Source organism: Mytilus trossulus, chromosome 10 (genome assembly GCF_036588685.1).
Source record: "Mytilus trossulus isolate FHL-02 chromosome 10, PNRI_Mtr1.1.1.hap1, whole genome shotgun sequence".
Taxonomy (NCBI): domain Eukaryota; kingdom Metazoa; phylum Mollusca; class Bivalvia; order Mytilida; family Mytilidae; genus Mytilus; species Mytilus trossulus.
In genome coordinates this window covers 11,501,967-11,521,441 of record NC_086382.1, presented here as the reverse complement: position 1 = coordinate 11,521,441, position 19,475 = coordinate 11,501,967, and the positions used below count along the sequence as shown (strand labels likewise).

Here is a 19,475-nt window from a genome sequence, read left to right as displayed (position 1 = left end):
CCTGTGAAAGCATTAGGGGTACAACACGGATACGGGATAGACTTAGATCAAATTTGGTTAGAAAAAATAAATAAGATAAAAAGCTGTATGGAAGTTTGGAAATCAAGAGATCTCACATTTACGGGAAAAGTTTTAATTATTAAATCCTTTGTACTGTCTGTCATTGGATACGAAATTGAAATAGAGGTATCCCGGAGATATACGAAAAACAAATAAATAATATTATATGGCACTTTATATGGGATGGGAAAACAAACCAAATCGCTAGAACAGTGTGCTGTTTACCGAAAGAAAAAGGGGGGATAGGAATGATAAACTTAAGGGACTTTATTAAATCAAAACAGGTGAAAAGTATGTACAGTATTGTCAACTCAAAAACACAAAAATGGAATGCAATAGGAAAATACTGGTTAACGTCACTAGACGAAAAATATGATACAGATTTTTTTTATATGTTCTTGTTCGGACACTACATGTTTTAGGCAAATACAAATGTCCAAATATTATAAAGAACTTTTAATTTCCTAGTCTGACTTACAGAAAATCCAAACATCGGTCACGAAAGAGGACCTTTTAGAAGAAAATATATTCGGCAATTTTAAATTTAAGTTCAAGGGACATGAATTATATTATGCAAATTTTGCCTCCAGTGGAATAAAAAAATAAAAGATATATGGGACTTAAACAATAAATCCTTTAAAACTTCTTTTGGTATTTGTAACCGTCTTAAAGATAAAAGGAATTGGATTGCACAATATAGCCGAATTAAATCTTCGTTAACACATCAACAAATTGACGTTTTAAAAACAGACTCCAGCATGCAAAGTCACTCTGATAGACCTAAAAAAATAATAAATTCTTGTCAATTTATAAAAAATGGAGTTGACCTTAAAGATATGAGATACTTCTATGAGAATAAAACAGCTCCAAAAAGCCAGTTTAAGTGGAATTTACATTTTGGGAATGAGCTACCATGGGAATACATTTGGGAAACCTTGAATAAGAATTTAGCTAACAGAAAAACTAAACAACTTCAATGGAAGTTACTACATAATATAATTTACACTGAAGAAAAATTACAAAAAATGAATCACTCAAACGGGAAGTGTCACTTTTGCAATGAAAAAGAATCACTTGTTCATCCTTTTATTTATTGTAAACTGGTGGAAGACGTTTGGCGGGAAATTTTTTAGAAAATATGGGAATTTTGTTCACAATTAAATATCGAAAAATTACAAAAATCGGAAACAAGTATAATATTTGGGGTCATTAATGCAGATGCATCTTATACCCAAATTTTAGATACGGTACTTCTAATCACGAAATGGGTTATCTGGAAAACTAGAAATATCGCAAAATATCAAAATAAAGGGATAAGTAAATCTTTGATTTTAAATATGATAAAACAAGAAATGCAATTTTTGCTCAAATATTTTAAACCGAAAACGAAAAACGAAGCCTTTTCTATTATGTGTGACATTTTTTGTATATAAATATACATTTTGTGTGGTCAGGTCAGTGCAATGACCTCTTTGATACTGATTGAATAATAATACGTATACTGCTCTCAACTCCCTACATGTAATTTCTATTGTGTATGTAATTCAGGTTTATCATCTAACTGTAACAAGACATGTAGTATCAACAGGTTCATTTTATAAACAAATATTTACTCACCATATCTTTGAAATAAAACCTTTTTGGAAATCCAAAATCATTAAATAATCCATTTTTTTTTATGAATGAACTACTGTAACACATCCCTTTAACAAATCGCACGTGGTAAATGATCACATGACCAGAATTTAAATGTAATTGAAATTAACATAACAAAAGACTTGATGTACGGTAACTTTGAAACTGCTTAATAAATACAGGTAGCTTTTGTGAGAAATAAATAAAGATACAAAACATACTTTATCTAAAAAATTATATATGGTGAGCGTAAAGATATATAGATCGATAATGATTGCAGGTACATGTACATTTGTACAATGACAGATAATATTTTTAAAGGTTGATGTTAATAATTTATAGTGGGAGTTTTTTTTTCTCATTTGCTTTTTCCCCGACAAATGAGACTGTAACAATTGGGGCCCCCTTAGTTGCTCCCCTTGGCAACTGAGGGTTGATGTAACAGGCGATTGTTAATAAAATATGTTTTATATTAAAATTAAAAAAAAAATGTTCAAAAATCAAAAACTCCGTCCAGCCTAGGTACTGTTATTCAGCATTCTTTAAATTCAATAGAGAGGTGTGACCATGAGGTGCTTGAATCTATATAATTGATTTGATTGACTCAATAATTTGTCAGAAGATACAAGACGCATTCTTTCCGTTTATAAGTTATCATAAGTCATAAGTTAAAGTATTACCTTCTTATTTCTTTTCTATCTTCAACTTGACAAAGAGTAATCAACTTTCACACAAACTCAAATACGCTAATATGTAGTGATGCTATGTTTAAAACGGGTGAAGTTACTGAAAGACGTTTTTGTGTATTGTGTATTTAATTTAAATCATGTGATGTATTGTTGTAGGCCAAAACTGCTACACATGCAGAAAGTTTAAATCATCACAAATATTTCATTACATGTTTAGTACTTTGATGAACATTATTAAAATTAATGTAAATTTAATGTTATCAACTTAAGACCTTTTGATAAATATATGAATCAACCACTGCATAGAGTGTGGTACGAAATTTATCCACTCCAGACAGTTGAAGTTTCAAATTTAAAACGCACGGCTCACCGGGTGTTTTAATTATTTTAAATTTTAGTGTTGGGAGATGTTAATATTGTATTGCACGAGATGTGATGATGGAATCTGTTTCTCTACTGATTTTTAAACAATATGCAGACAATATTATTACTTCTTTTCGATTTATCTGCCTTTTTTCATGACGTCACAATAGGAAATTCAGAGGAAGGCAAGTAAATTGGCCGTCATTATCGAATTTTAACCAACGAAGAACTCAGATCAAACGAACCACACGTTGATTAAATTAAAATAATCGACAGGCCAAGAAAAGGATAAATCGTGTAAGAATTCACGTCCGTTGTGTTACTAGGATCTAGGGTCTTGCGTTGTTGCTTTTTATTAATGTCGTTTCGACAGGGTGACGTAATTAGTTGATACTGTTAACAGGGGCAGATCCAGAATTTTAGGTTAAAGGAGGGGGAATTGGGGGGGGGGGGGGGGTCGCTCAAAGTAAAATTTTCGCGAACGAGGCGAAAGTTTTGTTGAGGTAAAATTATCGAAATATTCTTCTAGAGTGACAGAGATGACGAAATTAAATGTAGGACGAAGACGTTTTCTGAAATTCTTTGCACAACGCTGAAGTTTGATAAGGGTACGATATTTCTAGAAACAGTTTCATGAAACGGTTAATCAATCTGAATAAAATACAGATCTTGTGTCTAAGGATTTGCTTAAAAGGATCTGAAAACTCTCTATACTACCTTCTGATTAAAACACCTTTCGGGGTCCTCTGAAATTGTAGACATTTCATTGCTAATGAAATAGTTTCCAGAACAGAAAGTAGAATGGAGTGATGTCTGATCTTTGAAAGCAAAGCATGGACACACGATATGTGTTGTAAACAGATTCTGGGTGAATGTTTATTGAGTAACTTTTCAGCACTTTAGGATGTTATTAGTGTGGTATTTGATTGGTACCAGAGATTAAACAGGAAGGAACAGGTCATGCAGCAACACATGACATGGTGAATAGACATAGTTTTAAAATTGCTCCAGCATTTTGCAATCACATGTTTGTTTTATTAAGGTAGATCGGGTGTCTGCCTTCATCTTGGATTGTAGCAGAAAATGTAATGATGTTCATATTGCAAAACAATATTGTAATTAATTTGTAAGACTTTTCATTTTAATAGTAAGCAAGTAAATATATAGTTTATTAAAGTGTCACATATTGATTGACCTAAAAATAAGCAACATTATATAAATATATACACATCAAACAATCAATTATATCCAGCCATAAAAACTATTTATGAGGCACTATAAAACTGTTAAATGTCTATAAATATTTCGAATGTTTCACTTAAAAACATACAAGTCTCAATAATGACTTTAAAAAAAATCCTCATCAATATATTAAAATTATTATTATTTATATATTTCAAAAATTGTCTTATTCTTGTTTGTTTAATGCAGAATGTTTGTCAAATTGTTTTTCTCCAAAAACAAATTTATTTTTGCTTGTTGCAATTTTTTAGCGTTTGTCATATAAGGGAAGATAATTCTGATATTATAACTTTTGTAAAGGAATGTGTTATGTATTTACCTATTTTGTTTTGTAGCAGGAAAACGATTCCTGCCACCCCAATTTTTAACGAAACTAAGTTCCAGACTTATTCCTCTTAACTGACAGCCGCGGTATGATACTAAGAGGAGAAAAATACAAAATACTACTAATCATGCTAATACTGATATATTTTTGAAATGTTATTTTTTTGTGTATTCTAAATTGAAAATCTACGCATCATCATCGATGAACCTTTCAAAGTGTAGTTGGTTCCTTTCCAAGCACGCCAATAAACGCCTCGATGGGGCGCGACAGGTGTCTTAAGGAAATACTGGCCATTCAAATCAGCTTTTACACAGGCATCAAACCACCAGGCCCCGTGATACACTATAGCACAATGCGTATGGTCGTTATCGTTATCGCTATCCTTTGTTGAAAAGCGGTTGCCGTTGTGATATTCCAAGCCGTTACCTGCAAATACGAATAACACATTAAAAATAGAACATTAGTAAAATGCTAATGACTCATTTGTAAAAATTAAGTTATCATCAAGATGTTTATTGTACTTATACTACCATCATTGCGTAAATTTGTAGGTATGACATCCAAATAAGATCAAATAAGTAATAAAAAAAATCCCAATAGAGCAGTGTCTGTTTTCATATTTCAAGCTCGTATTCGCCCCGCATCTAAACATATTCAGAATACATCCAACCACCACTCCATATGATATGAAGTTAACGCGAATGTCTTCAAGTAAACACACTCTTATTTATTGTCATAGATAACAATTTGCTAGATTGGTGTATTGGAACAGGGACATTAATATATTGAAATTGTTATTTTCTAGAACTCAATACCTTTTTTTTTTTTTTTTATCTCAACTCTTATACCAAAATAGAACATAAAAACCAACTTAATTACCTGAGACTAGTATACTAAATATATTATGTCCCAGATTACGAATTGCTAACTTTTTCATTGAGATAGAAAAATCTTGCATGTGAAAGGTGAAAATGAAAATATGAAACACTGTCACACGACCAGACGTGACAATTTGATTAACTGTCTGATGAAAATAAAAAGGAATTACATTAGAAAAACGGTACGTTAAAAACTATAAACTTTCAGTTATTAACAAACATTTGATTGACAACATATTTGTTACGTTCGGGGGACGTGTTTTTCAACAAACTATCGGCATTCTAATGGGAACGAATTGTGCCCCTCTTCTTGCCGACTTGTTTCTTTATTATTATGAGGCTGAGTTCATACAGGAACTTCTTAGGAAGAAAGATAAGAAGTTAGCAATATCCTTTAACTCTACTTTCCGCTATATAGATGATGTTCTTTCACTTAATAATTCAAAGTTTGGTGACTATGTCGAACGCATCTATCCTATTGAACTAGAGATAAAGGATACAACAGATAGTTAAGTCGGCCTCATATCTTAACTTACATCTAGAAATTGACAATGAGAGTCGATTGAAAACAAAACTTTACGACAAAAGAGATGATTTCAGCTTTCCAAATGTGAACTTTCCATTTCTAAGTAGCAACATTCCAGCAGCACCTGCATACGGTGTATATATCTCCCAATTGATAGGATATTCCCGTGCTTGCATTTCCTATCATGAATTTCTTGATAGAGGGTTGTTGCTCACAAAGAAGCTATTAAATCAAGAGTTCCAAATGGTGAAGTTGAAATCATCTCTTCGTAAATTTTACGGACGCCATCACGAATTGGTTGACCGTTATTGAATAACCGTTTCACAAATAATATCGGATATGTTCCTTACGTCGTAACTACAATCCCCTTCCCTTTCATAAATGTGACCTACCGAATTATACTATTTACCGGATTTGTTATCTCATAAGCAACACGACGGGTGCCACATGTGGAGCAGGATCTGCTTACCCTTCCGGAGCACCTGTGATCCTCCTAAGTTTTTGGTGGGGTTCGTGTTGTTTATTCTTTAGTTTTCTATGTTGTGTCGTGTGTACTATTGTTTGTCTGTTTGTCCTCACGTAAGGAACATATCCGATATTTGGAACTCTTGGTTTAATAGCTTTCTTGTAAGCAGCAACCCTCTATCAAGAAAATCATGATAAGAAATGCAAGCACGGGAATATCGTATCAATTGGAGATATATACCCCGTATGCAGGCGCTGCTGGAATGTTGCTTCTTAGAAATGGAAAGTTCACCATTGGAAAGCTGAAATCATCTCTTTTGTCGTAAAGTTTTGTATCTGTAGTATCCTTTATCTCTAGTTCGATGGGATAGATTCGTTCCACATAGTCACCAAACTTTGAATTGTTTAGTGAAAGAACATCATCTATATAGCGGAAAGAAGAGTTAAAGGATATTGCTAACTTCTTATCTTTCTTCCTAAGAAGTTCCTGCATGAAGTCAGCCTCATAATAATAAAGAAACAAGTCGGCAAGTAGAGGGGCACAGTTTGTTCCCATTGGAATGCCGACAGTCTGTTGAAAAACACGTCCTCCGAACGTAACAAATATGTTGTCAATCAAGAAATCAAGCATCTTGATAATATCAGTTTCAGAGAATTTTTTGTTTGAATCAGAGTGATTCTTTACAAAGAAGAATTTATCCCTCCCTAAGACAAGATACTTGTATCTACGTTGGCCATTCTTTTTTATGAAGCAAAGTAATACCAACTCTTTCAATTTGTCTTTTAGTTTGGAATGTGGATTAATTGTGAAATTTTGTTATAAAAACGATACTCATTTCGTTTTTTTTTTATTCAAATCGGGTATAATCTAAACGTACCCTTAAAAACGATACATCAAAATATCAATATATGAAATCCGTACCTGCAGTACCATAATATCCATTTGCGGTTAGTTTGAATTTTGAACTTTCATCTCCAATTGCAAACACTTTATATTTTGCAAATGCAGTATTTCCATCGAAATCTATTAAATCGATCCTCATTTCATAGTTTCCTTGTGATGTAAGAGAGTGCAAGTTCTCGTTGCCTTAAAAGAAAAAAGAAAAAATTAAAGAGATCTAGTCCAAATGCTATCAAATCAAACTATGGTCAATTGTGTCTAAATGACGTTTATGTAATAACATTTATTATACATCAGCTATCATTTTCTATATAAAATAAGTACATAATATTTTGGCTATCTTTCAAATTGCAAGCGCTGAACTATTTGACCGGTCACCCGTTAATAGTTTCCAACTATTGGACCTCGATGAAACTGTTTAACCGCAAGCGTCATTATATTTCGCTGAATTTCAAATGCAGCAGATTGGAGGATTTTAAAAACACCGCGGGAGTTACGACATCGCGTTTACCTATTGTATCTAGGGTTGACGTCATTTCAGAATATTGAATATGAAATAAACGTTAAAGAGTATGGTTGGGTTTCTGCTTTTTATATCATGACAGTTTATTTATCCATATAATGAAGCACTTACTGACTGGATACTTGTTGAATAGTAAGTTTATTGTCCCCTCGGATACAACAATTGTTCTCGTTTACGCCTCCGGACGATATATACCTCGGGGACAATAATCTTACTTTTCCACTCATACCCAGTCAATAAGTATACAATATAGGTCGACTTTAAGTACAAAGAACACTCGATAAATGTTGTTCGTTCGAAGCGCTTTTCAGGATTAACCGCGATAAGGACGACTCAAACTCTAAACATATGAAAGTCAAGGATGTATAAGTATCTATACAATCAGCAAATCCCATGCCGTAATGTAAGCTTTACAATATAAAACAATTTAAACGCGAAAACCAACGGCCTTATTTTAAAACAATAAACGACAACAACTATGACAGACAGAAACCAACGACAACAACTATGACAGACAGAAACCAACGACAACAACTATGACAGACAGAAACCAACGACAACAACTATGACAGACAGAAACCAACGACAACAACTATGACAGACAGAAACCAACGACAACAACTATGACAGACAGAAACCAACGACAACAACTATGAAAGACAGAAACCAACGACAACAACTATGACAGACAGAAACCAACGACAACAACTATGACAGACAGAAACCAACGACAACAACTATGACAGACAGAAACCAACGACAACCATGCATTGAATTACACGATCCTGACTTGGATCAGCATTACACAGAATGTTGCGAGATTAAACTGTTTGCGAGCGCTCAACTGCAACCTTACTGGTTAACGGTGCGCTCAACTACAACCTTACTGGTTAACGGCGCGCTCAACTACAACCTTACTGGTTAACGATTGTAAAACAGCACAACAAAGGGATAAACTGTTAAAAACCATTGAAATGCGAGGAGTAGCAGCAAATGTCAATTTTAAAGTATTTGGTTTTACCTTGATTTACCTTGCTAGTTGTCAAACCAACACCTGTCCAACTCGAGTTCTATATACAACCAAGAAAGCACCGAGACGTGGTTTTTTTCAACGAGTGGCTTTAAAATGAATTATAGTTCAAAATCAAATTTCAATTAATATCTTGACTCTATGAACTTCAATGGAACATTTATCTTTATTTCCTTTTCATAATTAAAAAGATTTCTTTAGACGACCATTTTGTTTTTACGATGTCAACAAACATCCTTTTTCTCGTTGTTGATTGCCGTAGTTTCATCGATAGTGTTGCTTATATCCGCTTTATTTGAACTCTGGTGTATAGTTGTCTCATATAAAAGACCCCTAACTGATTATTGATAATTGATAGACCTTCTATCCGTATCTATTTAATTTGTTCTACAGACTGAAAACCTAAATAAGATATAAATTTTCAATTTTAAGGGATATTATAAGTCAAACCGTAGTTTGAAAATTGTATGTGTATTTTATAAACGATATAAAGGAACTAAAATGACAAATTATTAAAAGTCAGACGTGATAAAAAAAATTATAAAAATGATGATTATGATAATGGTAAAATACAGTGTAATCATATGCAAATTTACCAAGCCAGAACTCATGCTTAGGGCTCCCGAATCCTGATTTGTAGTCATTCCATCCGAGGTAGAAATCGATAAAGCCATTTTCTCTTTTTTGAAAAACCTGTAAAATATGCATGACAAACAAACTAAAATACCAGAAACATCAAAAACAAATAAATCTGAAGAGGTTGACCGTTCGGTAACCAAAAGTTATGGGTTTTAAAATGTAAGAATATGTTCTCAATTATTATTTTTTTCTGTCAAGGACTTATCTGTTTTTCGTCGACTTTTATAGGTTTTTTTTTGTATCCTTTATGCTAATCAACATGATATGGGTAGCATATACTTATATGCTGAAATCCTGGAAAATACCAAATATGAATTGGTATTTTTATTCTATATTTACTTTTGGCAAGGAATAGACTATTTTCATATTTCCGACTCTGGAGTATGAAATTATTTTTTGTGATTTAGTCGTGTAAAGAAAACAATAAATTGTTACTTTTTCCAAAAAAATGCACCGATTGTAAGCTGAATTTGTTTTTCTTCTAATACTTGCTCTTACTTGACTGGGTACCAGAATGACGTTCTACAGTGTGTAACATGGTGTATATGCAACCTGTCGAAAATTATAAACTCCAGTCTCAAAGTCAATAGTATGAAAATTGTCTATTGAAAAACAAAGTGTTCGGAACTATAAAAGAAGTTAGCTAAAACATTTACCATTTAAATTGTCAAATTGGCCGTTTCAGAATTTTAAGGACTATGAGTAATTTCATTGTTCGTACACCAAAATGAAAATAACGTCAAGTCATTGGATGAATTTCCATTGTTTAGGACGTTGCACAATTTTGAAAATATTACCCATAATACATTAGATTCTCAAACGCCGAATTCTGAAAACTAACTTACCGTCCAGTGTCCCTCGTCTAAATTCATTTCACAATAAACATCAACTCCTTGCGTTTGTTTTGGAAACACCTTATATACTCCACTTGGACATTTGTCAGAAATATCATTACAGTCAATAGGTCTTCCATCTCAAATAAGATAAAATCAAATAATACAGAATTATTCAGGATTTTAGTGCACAGTATGTATCCATATCAACCATGTCAACTGATGAACATCAATACTATTTAAAATATTTAAAATAGATGGTAAAATTGTGCCCCGAGGGGTGTCTAAGAGTGCACGTAACTTGCATTTATTTTAAAGCTTAACAGAAGTACTTTTATTGTTTATGTTTTAAATCAATTATCATTTTTATGCATGAATTACATATAATAAATAAAACAATCTTTAATTGTTATTGTTTTAAAAGTTAAAAAAAATTAAAAAAAAAAAATTGCTGTATAACACATTTTAACTTCTTAATTAATTTTAAATATTATTTACTTTGAACGAAATATGTTCGGTATACCACAAGTTCTATAGGAATGATTGAGTCTAAACTCTATTCCGAAGGACCGACAATTTGCGCAGCATATATATCAAGCTATAGTTGGTTCACTGTGTTTTCGTCATATTGGTTTGAAATATCAACAGAAAAAGGAAAGATAATATTAAATAATATATATACATGTAGCTTTGCCGCGGTTGACAATGTTTTCTCGGGGTAACAATCTGCTATTCCATCCTTTCAGCTATGTGGTATTTATATTTGACAGTGGAACATATATATTTGAGAAATACATATGACATTTAATATTAAAAAGGAACAACTCTTTTGATTTATAGTTAATGAATGTTATTACCATGACAAGTTGACGGCTGTGTGAAATAATCCTTCGCCTGTGTCCATGCTTCTTCTCCATAAAAACATATTCCTAAAAAAAATAAAAACATTCATTTTATATAACCTAGATTCTTCATTTGTCATGCAAGCATAAAATGAATGTCATAGGGTCATCCATGTTGAAAGTAACGTCTTTCAAAGTAATATGTAACGAAAACAATCTAATACAAAATATAAAAATTTGGAGATGTGGTATGATTGCCAATGAGACTACTATCAGAGTTCAAATGTAGTGGATGTAAGCAATTTAAGCTAAATCCAACCGTCGGCATCCAATAAAGATCATTGTTTGCCAAAAGCTGTATACTAAGAGAATTTTTTTTCAAAATGGTTAATATTAAACCAGCCTCAATTAAAGTTCAGCTTCTCTTTGAATTTCGAAATTATTATAAAGTTCAGACTCATTTCGTAATAATATCTTACAAAGTACAGACTGATTTTGTAAAAATACCAAGAAAATACTCATTTCGCAATAATTACTTACCCGGTTCTTGAGTAGTTTCATTGACAAATAACCAAACAAGTGATAAAAATATGGATATCTTTTTCATTAGAAACATTTTGCACTGATCAGTTCTCACTGCATTCATATATCATAACCTTTTCTCTACACTGAGTATTTATATGCAGATTTAAAAATGCGTAGATAGTTATGTCTGCAACATCATCGGGAAGACAATTACACTTACCGGTTTTCCGATAAGGTAAGTTTAAGATCATCTTTAGTAACAGATAAAATACAAGTATTAGCTTTTCTAAAACAAAATAGTATCCGTCGATGTGCAGTGTTAAATGATAAGTTTATAATACACGAATGAATTACATTAAAGGGTCATTAGCTATACGATATATATTATATCAAAAATCTAAAGTATGATTTTTTTCTGTTCAATCATTAATGAAAGTGAAATAATGAAATACTAATTCGCTTTTAGAAGTCAGTCTGGTTCAATTTTGTCAAATTAAACTAAGAAACATTGATGATGGATTATTCACTTGCAAATGAATAATTCGACCTCATTGAATCCATATGCATGTGACTTCCAGTTTAACCCCTTAGCTAGAGATGGATAGTATATGTATTGTGCGTGTACGGTTATTTGAAGGAAAAGAATGTTAAGATTGAAAGTGAAACAAAGGTAAATCATTTGATTGATGATTCGATCTACAAACTTTTTTTATACACTCAGGTAGAAAGATGATTAACATATATTTTTAATATATCATATGAAATTAAACAGACCTAGAAAAATCCAATTGCACGAGTTTCGCTCACTTTTTTTGTCTATATCTATGTTGATATCGCTTCTATGACCATCGGCAGTATTCGGAGGTCAAATCGATAATTCATTAGACGTCGTCAAGACTAAAAAACACACACGAAACGAAGCTACAAATCATCGTGCCCAAGCACTTTAAATTGATTATTTTAGACTTTTTATAATTTGGATAAATGTTTAATGTGTTTATTATAAATCAAATATGAGACTATGCGTCAAATTGGTGTACATGAATTTGGAAGCTAGTGTCAATCAAGCTGAGTTATATTTTCTATCGTATAACATGTATCACAAGACACACGCTTATGAGATAGGAAGATGTCAATTTCTGATCTAACGGGAATAGTAATCAAAGGTACTAGGCTTATCATTTGATACGACAGATGCGCATTTCGTATGCATTAGACTCATCAGTGACGCTCAGATCAAAATAGTTAGAAAGCTAAACAAGTATAAAGTTGAAGAGCATTGAAGAACCAAAATTCCAAAAAGATATGCCAAATACGGCTAAGGAAATATATGCCTTGGATAAGAAAATCCTTAGTATTTCGAATAATTCATACTTTTGAAAACAGTAAATTTATTAAAAAAAAAATTTAAAAAAAGGAAATTTAGAAACAGAAAACATATAAAACATAGCCTTGTGACACTATTTCATGGAGAGAAAATTTGATTTGTCAAATATATTATGCATTTAATCTCTAAGATCTTATTATATCTTTAAAAATACTGAATATTTCAAATACTTATATCATATATTCCTAAACCAGTTTAACCTTATCACATATTATGAAGCTTGAAACTCCTCTGGGCAGGATTATTATACTTTGATGATAGGATTGCAAGTTTTCCTACTTAAGGTCGCTGGTTCTTTCTTGTTACTCCGGCTTCCGACAAATATGGCAACCTTGATCAAGCCAAGTGTTTAATCTGGTGAAGAATGCCATAAAACAACCAGCCAAGCAATGTGCATGATACAATTATTGTACATGTTTTACATGTATTAACGTACATAGCAGTGAACAAAACGTTTGATTTTTTTTTTAAATTATAAGGATTTTCTTTCATAGAAAAAGATTACCTATAAGCTTTATTTGGCAAAACCTCTCAGAATTTTTGTCCTCAATGCTCTTCAACTTCGTACTTCATTTGGCCTTTTTATCTATTTTTATTGGAGCGTCATTAATGAGTCTTTTGTAGACGAAACGTGCGTCTGGCATAAACAAAACTAATCCTAGTACATATTATAGTATCTATGATAAATTTATTTATAAGTACGTGGTGCTATAAATTTAGGAATACAGTGTTATTTCAAATCCGATGAAATCCATATGAAAATACTGCAAGCTGACATACAATCATGTAATAACACACTCTAGCAAGACTGGATATATATTCAATGCATAATTGACCTTGGATCACGTATTTATTGCGCATTTACTTTTTAGCTATTAAATGTAAAAAATAAAAATAAATAACTATAACGTATAAGTATCGCCACACACAAGGCCAGCACTTTATGATCTGATAAAATAAAGTACAAGGTTAAACATTTTTTTTTAAATCTGGCGAGTCTGACTTATTATTTTAGTGAACGTCAAATATGTCATCTGATAATCTGTGTATTATATCAAGTACTATTTCAATAGAAAAATGGGTCATTACTTGACTATTGAAGTAATATAAATGCAAAACTTTCAAACTTCACAATTCTGAACATTTCCCGAACTGTTACATTTTGACAAAAAGCAGTCTGAACCGAACCATAAAATTTAAGAATTGATTCATAAAATGTAAAATTAAATTGCATTATATAGAGATATACCGAACTCTTACCGTTATCTTTCTGACAATTAATTTTGTTCAAAGCAACATTTCACCGATGATGGTGTCATATTTATGTAAAGGGAATACATTCCATAGATTGATTTTTAAATAGTTGCATCAATTCCTATCCTATTTGAGGAAAAATGATCCTCTGTTTTAAACATGTTAAAATCAAAAGAATGTCCTGGAAGAATATTACATTTAAACGGCATGTTTAATCGTGACACATTTTGATGGAGTCTGGAATTCAGTGGTTGAATGCCATTTCTTGTTGCCCGTCATAATTGTGGGGTTTTTTTGCTATTTAGTTTGTCATTATTTCAGGCTGTTGGTTTTCTGGTTTGAAATGTGTTACATTTAGTTATGTTTGGGCCTTTGTATAGTATACTTTACAGTAAGGGTTTTGTTCATTGTTGAAGGCCGTACTTGTACTTTAATAAAACATTGAATTGTATTGTAAAGCCAGTATTTGTACTGTAAGTCATTTATAGTTCCTTGCTTTCGTGTAATTAATATTCAGGTGAATAGTACCATTGCAATTAGTTATTATACCACATCTCTTAATTTCTATATTTATTTTAGTACTTTGTTTATATATCTTGCATTTAAAAGTACCTTTTTCTTTCTGCATGACCTACGATTTTTTTGTGATTCCTAGCTTTGAAGAAAGCAATATTCTGATACGGGAGAAGGGGCAAAAAGACTGCGTGAGAGCATTAACATTAAATTTAAATTGCATGGTATGTTCTTAAAAAGATTGCAAACGATTTGAACTATGCGTGACAAAAACAAATAATTTGATGCACGCGTGGTTCGAAATCAATTTTCAGATTGACGGGTGCTCCTCAGTAAAATGTTCACTTATTTTGTTGTATACAGGTATCATGCTACATGTCCAGTGGCAAATGGTTTATGCTTGTTCAGGACGAGAACAAATTAACATTAAAAACAGTACGTATATTCTGCAAAGAAGGCCGACCAGGAAGAAGGAGGGGATTTAGACTGCCACTAGAAATTATGGAATGTTGGGTAGGGGCATTAATTTAGCCTGGTAACTGCCAATCTAGATAATAGCAAAGAGTTGCTGCACGGTTTCTTTAACAGAATGAAAATATGTGACACTTTCTCTGCACGAAGCATAGGAATAAACATCCCATTCTGACGTTCATGTGAAATGGTTAAAAAAAATAATATTATATGCTGTAACTGATAAAGATGTAGCAATTAAAAAAAAATGGCAAATGAACCCAGGGCTAACACTCTGTAGGCACAGGGCTAGGGTTATAGGGAAATAAAGATATGTTTATCGAAGGCACTCTCTCTGCATGAAGCATTATATTTAACATCCTCATACTGACGCACTTTCATGGAATATGAATTAAAAAAACTATAAACCATATCCTGTTACTAATAAAAATGTATTATTCTAAAAGGAGGCCAAATGAACCCAGTACACATAACCGTCACCAAATTCGTGGATATTTGTCTTATTGCGTTTAATCTTCTTAACTTTAACGTGAGTCAATTTTTCATTACTGCAACTTAATGTCTTTAAAGTAAAATGATACCAAAGGGACAATCTCAACTCATTAATCAAAGAAACTTAGATAAATCCATGATCAAAACCAAATAAAAGTCCAACAGACAATGCAAACAGGTCCACAAAACACAGCACAGCATGAAAATCAACACTATCTAAAACAGCAAATGATCTTATGAGGTCAGGAAGGATATTTAACCTTTCATTCATTTTATATCACACCTTCTAATAATGTTCTTACTTTGCTGAACATTATTGCTATTTATAGTTTATCGCGTATCTCTATCTATGATAATATTCAAGATAACCAAAAACTGCAAAATTTCCTTGAAATTACCAATTCAGTGGCAGCAACCCAATAATGGATTGTATGGTTCGTCTGAAAATTTCAGGGCTGATAGATCTTGACCTATTGAACATTTTTATCTAATTTCAGATTTGCTATAAATGGTTTAGTTTTTAAGCCAAAAACTGCATTTGCCCCCTATGTTCTATCTTTAGCCATAGCAGCCATATTTGTTGATGGCCAAAGCTTTTGGATACAATTTATCAACTAAATACCCTTAGGAAGAATCAGTAAAAGTTTGAAAGTATTTAGCCGAGTAGTTGCAGATGAGAATATTCTTAAAATAGTTTACGACGACGATGGATGACGACGGACACCAAGTGATGGCATAAGCGCACATTGGGCCATAAGGCTCCTCACTCAGGACAGGTGCATAAACATGCAGCGGGTTTAAACATTTTAACCTGTGCCAACTTTCACCCTAACCTGAGACAGTAGTGTGACAATAAATCATAAAAAGACACACTATAAGATATATAAATTTAAATGGATTTACTCGATCATAATAACTTTAAACAAAAACAGATTTGACTGTATTTTGCCGGGATTATGATAGCTATATTATGTTTCCAACATAATTTTTTCAAAAATTTAAAATTCCAGCATCTTTAACTTTAATAACTTTTGTTTAAGCAACAGTAATTATTCAATCAAAAGGTGACCCTACACCGTATTAATACAGAGTCGCTATTGAATACATTCAGCAAATAACATCTGCGTTAAATATCAACTTAAACTTTCAAAATGCGGTTTCTACCAATTTTTATCATCATTGCAAGCACCGTTATGAACACGACAAAAAATACAGCTATGACAAACATTGAAAATGAAGAGGTACAAACAAAACAGGATATAACAGTAAACAGCTTGTTTACAACAGAAAAGACTAAAATCACCTAGAACTTACCCTTATAAATGCAAATCAGTACATATTTACTGCTCATACTATTAGCAAATGCAAACCCAGGGCCAACACATAATGAAACCAATAATACTGAATGATGTAGCCAGTGAAATTGGTCCAATCCTAACAATTATTTACATTTTTTTCAATGGAGAAAGCAAGGATTTGTATATAATACAAATCCTTGGAGAAAGGAAAGATACCTGATGACTGGCGAACTGCAAATGTCACTCCGGCATATAAGAAAGGCCAGAAATACATACCAGCCAACTATAGGCCAATATCACTACTATTTATCTGCTGCAAAATATTAGAACATATAGTCGCCAGTAACAGCATGAAACATGCAGAGGTAAATAACATCCTACACCCGCTACAACATGGCGTTAGGAGTTATAAAGATCATGTGAAATACAACTCCTTGAATGTATTGATGATATTACAAACTAGAGGCTCTAAAGAGCCTGTGTCGCTCACCTTGGTCTATGTGAAAATTAAACAAAGGACGCAGATGGATTCATGACAAAATTGTGTTTTGGTGATGGTGATGTGTTTGTACATCTTACTTTACTGAACATTCTTGCTGCTTACAATTATTTCTATCTATTATGAACTTGGCCCAGTAGTTTCAGTGGAAAATGTTAGTTAAAATTTACAATTTTTAGGGGGTCAATTGACCATTTTGGTCATGTTGACTTATTTTTAGGTCTTACTTTGCTGTAAATTGTTGCTGCTTACAGTTTATCTCTATCTATAATAATATTCAAGATTAATTTGGCCCAGTAGTTTCAGAGGAGAAGATTTTCGTAAAAGATAACTAAGATTTACGAAAAATGGTTAACAATTTACTATAAAGGGCAATAACTCTTAAAGGGGTCAACTGACCATTTTGGTCATGTTGACTTATTTGTAGATCTTACTTTGCTGAACATTATTGCTGTTTACAGTTTATCTCTATCTATAATAATAACCAAAAACAGCAAAATTTCCCTAAAATTACCAATTCAGGGGCAGCAACCCAACAACGGGTTGTCCGATTCATCTGAAAATTTCAGGGCAGATAGATCTTGACCTGATAAACAATTTGAACCCATGTCAGATTCCTCTTAATGCTTTGGTTTTTGACTTATAAGCAAAAAACTGCATTTTACTCCTATGTTCTATTTTTAACCATGGCGGCCATCTTGGTTGGTTGGCTGGGTCACGCCACACATTTTTTAAACTAGATACCCCAAAGATGATTGTGGTCAAGTTTGGATTAATTTGGCCCAGTAGTTTCAGAGAAGATTTTCGTAAAAGATTACTAAGATTTACGAAAAATGGTTAAAAATTAACTATAAAGGGCAATAACTCCTAAAGGGATCAACTGACCATTTTGGTCATGTTGACTTATTTGTAGTTCTTACTTTGCTGAACATTGTTGCTGTTTACAGTTTATCTCTATCTATAATAATTGAAGATAATAACCAAAAACAGCAAAATTTCCCTAAAATTACCAATTCAAGGGCAGCAACCCAACAACGGGTTGTCCGATTAATCTGAAAATTTCAGGGCAGATAGATCTTGACCTGATAAACAATTTTACCCCCATGTCAGATTTGCTTTAAATGCTTTGGTTTTTGAGTTAAAAGCCAAAAACTGCATTTTACCCCTATGTTCTATTTTTAGCCATGGCGGCCAACTTGGTTGGTTGGATGGGTCACGCCACACATTTTTTAAACTAGATACCCTAATGATGATTGTGGCCAAGTTTGGTTTAATTTGGCCCGGTAGTTTCAGAGGAGAAGATTTTTGTAAAAGTTAACAGACGACGCCGCGGACGACGACGGACGACGGGCGCAAAGTGATGAGAAAAGCTCACTTGGCCCTTTGGGCCAGGTGAGCTAAAAATCTGGAAAATGGAAAACAATCAGATCTGCTAATACTGGACTTTTCAAACGCTTTTGACAAGGTGTCCCACAGTTTACTCCTACATAAACTACACCATTATGGAATTCGAAGCAAAACAAATAAAGGGATACAAGAATTTCTCACCAACAGAACCCAAGTAGTAGTTGTGGAAGGCGAAACATCAGACAAAGCTAGACTCATCATGTGCTACAAAATAACAAACGACCTTGTAGCCATTGACAAGAGTAAATACCTACAAAAACCAACAAGAAGCTCTAGTTGGACAGGACATAATACTTAATTATTACCTTTTACAGCCAGCCCACCAAAGATTGTAGGAAATCAAATGGTCTTTCTTCGTAAACAATGTCAAGGGTTGGAACAAACTGCCTCCAGATATCGCTACATCAAAGTCACTTGAGATATTCAAGTCTCAAGTGACTAAAACTTCTAACTAAATCAATCATCAATTTGTTTTTAGCCAGTTTTTAATTATGCACAACTTGCCAGAATATTCATCATGTTAAATGAGGGCAGTATTTAGAAGAAGAAGACATAGTCTTATGTTTTTTACAGGGGCGTAGTTTGACCAAATTGATGTGCATGTCCATCTACTATCTAAAAAAAAATTTGGATCATTTTATGCAGAAAATGATTTTTTTTGGTTTTCAGTCATAGGAG

General features: G+C 32.7%; 1 protein-coding gene across 1 annotated transcript; it reads right to left on the bottom strand.

Moving 5' to 3' along the window:
- Positions 1-3,866: 3,866 nt before the first annotated feature.
- Positions 3,867-11,644, bottom strand: LOC134686855 (ficolin-1-like). Its single transcript, XM_063546669.1, has 6 exons — positions 11,492-11,644; positions 10,967-11,038; positions 10,122-10,249; positions 9,234-9,330; positions 7,106-7,270; positions 3,867-4,740 (listed from the first exon to the last, which is right to left on the bottom strand). The coding sequence occupies exons 1-6, from the start codon at positions 11,595-11,597 to the stop codon at positions 4,487-4,489; spliced, it is 822 nt and encodes a 273-aa protein (XP_063402739.1). The 5' UTR covers positions 11,598-11,644; the 3' UTR covers positions 3,867-4,486.
- Positions 11,645-19,475: the final 7,831 nt, after the last annotated feature.

Excerpts from the sequence above, each read along its gene's own strand:
- LOC134686855 (XM_063546669.1), bottom strand. The coding sequence starts at position 11,597 with ATGAATGCAGTGAGAACTGATCAGTGCAAAATGTTTCTAATGAAAAAG. Across the intron at positions 11,039-11,491 it reads TGAAACTACTCAAGAACCGG|GAATATGTTTTTATGGAGAA; the intron begins GTAAGTAATTAT and ends TATTTTTTTTAG. Across the intron at positions 9,331-10,121 it reads TAGACGAGGGACACTGGACG|GTTTTTCAAAAAAGAGAAAA; the intron begins GTAAGTTAGTTT and ends CATATTTTACAG.